The sequence below is a fragment of the Rutidosis leptorrhynchoides genome, chromosome 6 (genome assembly GCF_046630445.1).
Source record: "Rutidosis leptorrhynchoides isolate AG116_Rl617_1_P2 chromosome 6, CSIRO_AGI_Rlap_v1, whole genome shotgun sequence".
Classification (NCBI taxonomy): Eukaryota; Viridiplantae; Streptophyta; class Magnoliopsida; order Asterales; family Asteraceae; genus Rutidosis; species Rutidosis leptorrhynchoides.
Window position 1 is genome coordinate 442907726 of NC_092338.1, and position 9135 is coordinate 442916860.

The 9135-nt window shown below is 30.3% G+C and overlaps 1 protein-coding gene across 1 annotated transcript; it reads right to left on the reverse strand.

Moving 5' to 3' along the window:
- Window positions 1-6649: 6649 nt before the first annotated feature.
- On the reverse strand, window positions 6650-7565 carry LOC139852666 (protein SMALL AUXIN UP-REGULATED RNA 16-like). Its single transcript, XM_071841987.1, has one exon. The coding sequence runs from the start codon at window positions 7481-7483 to the stop codon at window positions 7169-7171; it is 315 nt and encodes a 104-aa protein (XP_071698088.1). The 5' UTR covers window positions 7484-7565; the 3' UTR covers window positions 6650-7168.
- Between the last annotated feature and the right edge of the window lie 1570 nt (window positions 7566-9135).

Here is a 9135-nt window from a genome sequence, read left to right on the forward strand (position 1 = left end):
ATGGCGTCTAGTTAATAACAAGGATGCTTTATGGTCGAAGATTATTTGCGCCATACATGGTACAAGTCGTGGAGGTACTATGCCTGTTTCAAATTCAAGTACCTGTATTTGGGCCAATATTTGTAAATGTATAAACCTTCTGCACTCAAACAACCTTGTGGACCATTCTTTGTTACGCATGTCAGTAGGAAATGGTGATAATTCTTATTTTTGGTTTGATCCCTGGAACGATGGTAGCGTGCTAGCTTCTTTATATCCTCGGCTTCTAGCTCTTGATTCCAATAAAAATTCCAAAGTGGCAGATTGTCGTGTAGATGGATCTTGGGTGTGGAGTTGGCGTAGACCGTTGAGAGATGGCATAGAACGTTCTTCTTTTGAAGATCTCTGTAATCGTCTATCTTCTTTCACTCCTTCGGGTAACTCAGATTCGTGGTTATGGATGGGAGATGGATCTCTAAGGTATTCGGTTTCTAGTGCTCGTCTTCTAATTGATACTCATTTTCATGCGCCATATTCATTTTCCACTTTTTGGAGCACTCTATTTCCGTTAAAAGTTAGAGTGTTCATTTGGCGTCTTAGATTGCATCGTCTAGCTACTAAGGAAAATTTGGAGCATAGAAATATTCATGTTGCTGATTTGGATTGCGTTTGGTGTGGTAACGGTATTGAAACAGATAAGCACATTTTCCTAGATTGTAACATTAGTAAACAAGTTTGGAGGAATTTGGCTTCTTGGCTTCAAATCTCCATTCCTACCTGGACGTCTATCGAAGATCTTTGGTCATGGGTTGCTAACTACACGACTTATAGGAATCAACGCACCATTGTTCAGTCGATTATCGTTGCTTCCCTCTGGAGTTTGTGGTCCCTTCGGAACAGCTATGTCTTCAACGATCGAAAGTTTCGGATCTCTCACGTTTGTGATAGTATTATTGTAACGGCATTCAATTGGCTTTTATATAGATTTAAGAAGTCTCGGTTGAACTGGACATTGTGGTTGCAAAACCCAATGGATTGCTTGTAAATTTTTATTTTTTTTCCTAGCTTCTAGCTAGCGTGCATTTATATATAATTCTTTTTGCTGTTAAAAAAAAAAAACTTACTTTTTATTTGCCGCTTGTACTCTTTTGTTGCGGGTGCATTTTTATTGTTTATAATAAATAGCTTTACTTGGTTAGAGTTATCATCAACTTGTGATGTTTATTAGTTTCGAGCACGTCTAATTTCTTCATTTTTGTATCGGTTAGGATCTTGAATTTTTGATAAAGGCCCGTTTTTATAATATCGTTATTTTTGTAAATAATAAATATAAATATAATAAATATATCTCAATATAAACAAAGAAAAAAGGAGGAAAAATAAAGTATTGAAAATTAATTGTTGATTGATGAGTAGTTGTTTGGAATAGACCACCGAAATTGAGCAGGGCACGTTCCATGGTCAGTACCGAACGGACTTGTACATAGTACGAACCAGAATGTAGGGTCACCATTCACGTGCCAACAATGTTTGTACCCGTTTTACTCCTAAATTAAATTTCCGTAACCCTTTCTATATTACTACGTAAGTATTTCTCTTATTTCTTTATACATGTTTTATACTTTACTACTACGTATATATAAAATATAAAACTATACATATATTCTTATTCTTTATAAACGCGATTGAGCAAAAGTTTTACCAGAACAAGTACCTTTTAGTGAATAAAGTCGTTCATCGATAAATGTTATGTGATCAAATTACATAGATAGTTATTATTGGTAGTTAAAGCTATAAAACTTATGGTTCCTTACAGCTACATAATTTACTGTCTACAGTAGAGGGGTTTACCTTATGTGATCTAACTCAATAAAATATCTGGTATAGATAATTTTTTACAAAATAGGGTTATGCTTAATATCAAATGCTGTGTAGGGTAAGGACGGGTTGTAGATGGGGGACATATAGAGCAATCAACAGTTGTTCATAAAGTCAATTAATGCATTGGAGGCCCAATATGTCTGGGCTTAGATGCGGCCCACCGATTAAGCATGTGGTTGTCCTTACTTCTTATACTTCTACATGGCCCGGGTTGGTTTCATCCGCAGATTTTATTTACAAAATAACTATACAAATATAAGACTATGATTACTATTTATTCACATTACCTCAAAAAATAGATTTGTGAATTGCTAAAATTTGTCTTATATCCTAACACAATAAATACTATATTGCTTTGTTCTTGTTCGTTGTTTACATGTATAATCTACAAAATACAAAATTGAAAAAAAGGAATATCATTTTCATCGTAGAGGCTTGTTTGTTTCTGGATCTTATCTGGCATAAACCTATAATTTGAAATAGGGAATAGTAAAGCTAAGTTTGTATAATTTAAGAGATAACACCTACTTTATTATACCATCGATGATACATAATTTAATTTCTTAAACATAGCCTAGAGTCTACACTTAGATTTTTTTCCTGGGTTGATCCTTAAATTATACACGAAACTGTAATCCAAGTCCCTCAAGTTTTTAATTGAATTTTCGAGTCCTTTTAATTGCATAATCTGGCAATTCGCGTCCCTATGTATACCTGCCGTCTAAATTGGCCGTTAAGTGTCGTCACGTGATTAACACGTGATGGGCATTTTTGTCTTATTATTTCATTTCAACATTTTTTGCTCTATTGGTCCCTCGTTTATAAAATGTTTAGCTACGGTGATACCTCAAATCATTGAAAATGAGGGACCCTTGCGCAAAAAAACTTTTAATATATTTATTTTTGATATATAAATTTATAATATAATTATGAATAAATGGGTTTCTAATCCAATGGGTTTCTGATCAATACCCATGATGATGATGAGAACGTAGAGATGATGATGGGATGATGATGAACAAATGAGCTTCTAATCCAATTTCTCGGATATGATCATCGAATGAACAAATGAGTTTCTGATCCAATTTTTTGGTTATGATTAATTTTTTTCTGTTTCAACAAATGCGTTTTTGTTTTAGCACTTATTTAAAATTTAAATTGAAGCAATTGCTTAGATTTTAGGAATATTTGGATGTTAAATATAATTATGTGAATGATATATGGATTCATAAATAATTAATTGTAAAGGAAGGAGATGAAGTGTATGAAAGAAACAGATAAAGGGGCTGAAAGTGAAGAAGAAAATTTTTTGAAATTGAAATTCAGTATTCAGATGGATGTTGTAGTTGAAAGTAATGAAGATGAATAGAAAAATAAGATAATAATAAAAGAAATTATAAAAAGTTTTTAAGTAAATATAATATAATAATTCAATTATAATTATATTATAAATTTACAAATTAAAAATATATAAATTTTTTGCGCCGGTGGTCTCTCGTTTTTAATGAAGAAAAGAGTAAAAAGAATAATTACCCTCACATGCACGACACATGTCAATGGTTAACTGCCAATTTAGACGGCGAGTAGGCAAAGGGACTAAGATTGGCAAATTATGCAATTAAAAACTTGAGGGACTCGAATTGCAATTTCGTGAATAAGTTAAGGACCAACGGAGCAAAAAAATCCTACACTTACACATTCTACTTTTTTATTTTATACAAATAGAGTTAACATTTTTTTGGACAATGGGCTGAAATTTCAAGTAATAAAGAAGCAATCAAGCTTTTTAAAGGTACCAACTCGATCAGATGATGAGTGTCACAGGAGTGTCTTCTACAATTTAGGTAGTAATTTGTAAAAAAATAAATAAATAAATAAATAAATAAATTAGTGGTGTCATGATCTTCAATGCTTAAAGCCTGGAATTTATGACTGAAGCTGGAACTGAAGCTCATTGTTTAAGTTAGCTTATTTTTCTAAATGTGTTTAATTATAGACCAGTTGGAGCTTGAGGTTAAAAAATGTAAAAAAAAACCATAAAGGACACAAGTATTCATATATATATATATATATATATATATATATATATATATATATATATATATATATATATATATATATATATATAATCATTATCAACTATATAAATAAAAAATAACATGGTAATTTTATACATGAAAATGAGCTAAAAACTTTTTGACAAGCTTGTTATATGAACTTAATATTTTAAATTTATGAAATTCATAAGCTTTATTTTTATTGCACGTTAAACAAATCTTATAACTTGAAACTTATAAAAATTAAAAGTTTAAACTCTTATAAACTTCAATAAGCTTCAATAAACATTCATCCAAACACATCGTTACACTAATTTATTTATTTCGAAACTAACTATTATATTAATAATAAAATAAACAAAAAAGAAAATTCATGTGTATTATTAGGAGTGTTGTTATTACAGTGCTTGAAAAAATAGCCAAAATAACTTATAACGTCTTCAATGTGCATGCACCCGGTGGCGAAGGTATATATAGATCAAGGAGGTCAATTGACACCACTAAAATGATAATATATAGGCTTATGATATCGAAATTCATACTTAAATTTTTAGATAGTATGAAATTGACACCAGCCCATTTTTTACTTGTTTAATAGTAATTGACACCAGCACATTAAAATTAACATATTCCGTACCTACTTTTAAGACTCCTTGTAGTGGTGCTCATCCAACGGCGTGGCAGCCTAGGTGGCAAGGAAGCAACGCCCCTTTCATCCGTATTGGGGCATTGCTTTGGGGGCAGTTTGAGGACATTGGTTGGATTCCAACACCACAAGCAACGGGCGTTTCCTTTTTCTTTTTATATTTTTATTATTTAAAAATATTATTTTTAACCCAATTATATTTTAACACATCATCACAATACTTCTAACTCACACCACCAACACACACCACCACTACTCCACACAAATAACCCACACGTCATAGCAATCAAAAAAGTACAAAAAACAACTCACGCCCCCAACCACTACAAATAGTCTAATGGAGTAAAATATTGGGTGTGATAATTGAAATTGAACCGTATACATTAGATAATGCAGAATTTCCATTTGTTAAAATTCAGTTACCTTAATTTCACATGATTTGGCTATTCTATTTAGATATAACAATATTAGGCATTATACCTTATATTATTACTCCGTGTTATTATTATTTTTATAATACTTATAGTATTATTATTATTATTATTATTATTAAATTATTATTATTATTATTATTATTATTATTATTATTATTATTATTATTATTATTATTATTATTATTATTATTATTATTATCATTATTATTATTATTATTATTATTATTATTGAAATTTATTATTATTTAAATTGAAATGCCCATTGGATCGGGTATAATGGTTTTTATCTAAACATGTGCCCGTACTCGAACCCAAAATTGTCAGATTTCGGGTTTTTCATAAGATACAGGTTTTTTTTCATCTCTACGTTAAAATTTGATACATTTCAATAATGTTTTATGACCCCTCATCCACCCCAAACTTTTCAGAGTTTTCTACATTAGAAAGTATATTCTTCGAGGTCAAAATGAATGCATTACAAATATATACAATTATTTTTATTTTTATATTTATATTTATAATGATTTTTTGAATTTGAAAAGCATACGAAAATTACAAGGGCTCATTGATTCATACTCCGTAGAATATATTTGACACTTGTTTCTGGCAAGCCAAACATCCTCAGCAGTTGGCATGTGCATGCAAGTACAAGAAGCATTATATTATATACAGAGTACATAAGTCTTTCAAATGGAGTATATAAATTTGTATGAGTATTTCTTAAAATAATGATGTTAGCTAATTGAAGTGTTTTTCTTTTCTTTTCTTTTCTTTACCAAAAAACTAAAAATTTATATGCAACTTAGACTTTTATAAAAAGTGGAAGAGTCGCGAAAACAAATATTCAACGAGAAAAAAAAAATATTTAATGATCAATTATAACCTATAATTAAATAAAAAAAGAAGAAGATCTAGATTGAGTAATGGTGCGTTTAATAAAACTGAATGATTAAACGCTGAATAATTCATGATCGAAATAATTTAAAGGGTCTGAATGAACTTAGTTTTAAATGACAATAAGTTGTTTGACAATAATTTTAAATGATCAATATGAATGAGGTAAAATTATCTTATTAACGCTTTGTATAAGTAAAAAGTTCAATATTTTTGTTGATAAGTATTCATAATATAATTTAAGATATTACACAAAATTTAGGTACTTAATGTTTAATAGCGTGTTTCAACTCCGAATATTTCAACATTGAATGTAAACATTCATACGTCATTAAAAGGTCAGAAATACATGTGGTGCCTGTTGAATAGATCGACATTCAATGCCAAATCATTTAATTAAGAGGTACAAAACACACCTTAACCTTTGTAAGTTGAAATTATCAATTATTATTAGACTACTCTAAGATAAAAGGAACAATGACTTTATCTATACTTAAGTTATTCTACCTTTGTGCCGAGAAATAATTTCCCTTTTATTTCTAGGGTAAAGTGTTACAAAGAATGAATATCTACAATTTACTTACCTCATACAATATATTTTTGAGATTAAGTATTATTGTACATAACTATTATGTTGTATTTTATTTTATTAAAAAATAAAATGTACCATACCTATACGCTCTGATCATATTAATGAGTTTATATGCATATCGTTTATATCTTATTTAAAAGTAGTGTGCACTAGAGAAGAGAAAAGGTATCATAAGCGATTATTAATAGCATTATTAACTACTAATTACAATTTCTCCATTAACCCGAAATATTTCATAATATTAAGGAAATATTTAGTCCCTCTCAAATGGGTGTAAACTAACCTAAAACCCAACCACCATTTCAGGTGTAAACTAACTTACACCTCAAATGAGGAAAATTACAACATATCATTTGTACACATTCCTCCATTTAACCCAAAATACTAAGAACAACAATATATAAATAAAAATGTTATATTTTGGGTTAGACTTTAAAGTCATGAAAAAAAATGAAAGAAAAATGGTTAAAAAAGGAAATCCATATTCTCAGAGCTCAAAACCTTCCCACTCAGATCAGTGACACTTGGATAACTTGTATCTTATACATTATAAGTTGTACTTGTGTGTCTGGATCCAAAAACTTCAGCTCTGGGAAACTAACTTTCCTTAAAATACGAAGCCACGCAAAATGTAGCTTCAAGTTTAACGCCACTTTTCTAAAATGAGCGAAAAACAAAATTAATTTCATCGTAACATAGAAGTAAGTGATCGAAATACAACTTCTTCACATGGAATAGTAAGGCCCATATCATGATGAAACCCGAATTCTTCTTCGGCATGTCGAAGCAAAAGTTGGAATTCAGGACGAGTTAAATACGATATCGGGACGATATATCGAGTTCGATTGGCACCAACATATACTGGGAAATGACCTTTTGGAACATCAAGTGGTAAACCATTGTCGTCGTATCCATGTTTTTTACCTAAACTTGAACATCTTTTGAGGATATGTTTTAGTAGTGCTGCTTGTGATAGTTTGCTTGATTTTTTAACACCCATTTTTTGGTGGTTTAATTCACACTTTGAATTTAGGGGTGTGTGTGTGTGTGTATTTTTTTTTTTTTAAATTTGTAATGGACTAATGGTGGTAGTGTGATGAGGAAAGGATAGAAGGAATGTGAAGGGTATTTATAGAGTTGAACACAAGCTAGCTCTATATTCTGTTTGGACTTATTAAATTTTAGTGGCTCCTACTTTTAATACTGTTATATTATATATTATTATATAATTATGTATTATGTATTATGTATGATATCATATAAATATAATATAAATAAATATATAAATATCGATATAAATCTATGTACATATTACATTACATATAATATATATGAATTGAATAAATTAACAGGACATATGTATAGTATTTTTTTTAGAAGGCAAGGTAATTTTATTGGTAACTAAAGAAAATACACGAGATGCAAAGATGAATATGCAACCCAAGATCGGATACAATGAAAAACATACATCAAAATTCCTTATCCTATGCTAAACACTATTAAGACACGATGAAGCTTTGAGTATCAACCGTGGTCATTGTATACAATCGGGTTAACGAGCCATTGATTCCAATCCCATAACATATGTATAGTATTTAACATTATTATTATTATTATTATTATTATTTTTTTTTTTTTTTTTTGACAAAATGACTTCAAATACAAAAACAACTATATCCAATCATATGGTATAAAGTGACTTAAATTAAAGACTTTTTTTGTCGTTGATCCCTCCATTATACACCAAATAGTGAACAACGTCCCTTTCATTTTTTCCCTGCTTACAGCATCCCTCCATTATCACATTTAAACATACCGTGTCCCTCCGTCAAACTTCCGTTTAAATTGGACGTTAAATACTGACATGTGCATTGCATATGAGGGTATAATCATCTTTTTAACCTATATTTTCAGCTTTTCATGATATACCTTGTTTATCCATTTATTGTTTTCCAGATCCATTTGATACCAAAAGTCCTTCACGAATTTGTTAAACAATAACAAAAATTCATTTAAACAATAACAAAATTCCACTAACGATTTGTTAAACAAGAACAAAAATCCATAAACGAATTTGGAAGTACATCACTTCACTTACCTCATTCAATTTATTCAATTATTGAAATTCCTTCACATCCATTGAAACTGAAAGGAGATGGCGAGCACATCGGAGTCGACAAAGAAGATGGCGAGCATATCCGATTTGAGATCGGAGATGATGATTTATAGATCTAAGTGATGAATCCGCTCATTTAAGTGGCGGCGATGATGAATCTGGTCAACAATAGTGGCGGCGGTGGTTAAATTCGTCATTGATGGTACGAAGGTGGTGGATACTACAGCGAAGGAGATTGGAGAGATTGGTTACTACGATAGTGGCGGCGATGCTTAAATCCGTCGTCGATGGTGACTATACCCACTTATTTACATTTCGAATGAGTTCATTGCTAGTTTATTAAATTTAATTTACTCTTCACCAATTGTGTGCTACTCCGTATTAAATTAATGAGATTCATAAGTAAATAAATTGATGAGACCATCAGAGTAGTTTGTGATGATTGATTTTATTATGATGAAACCATCAGACCACTTATTTACAATTTGGGGAAGAACAAGTTAAGTGTTAGGTCTTAAAAAGACGAATTAGGGTTT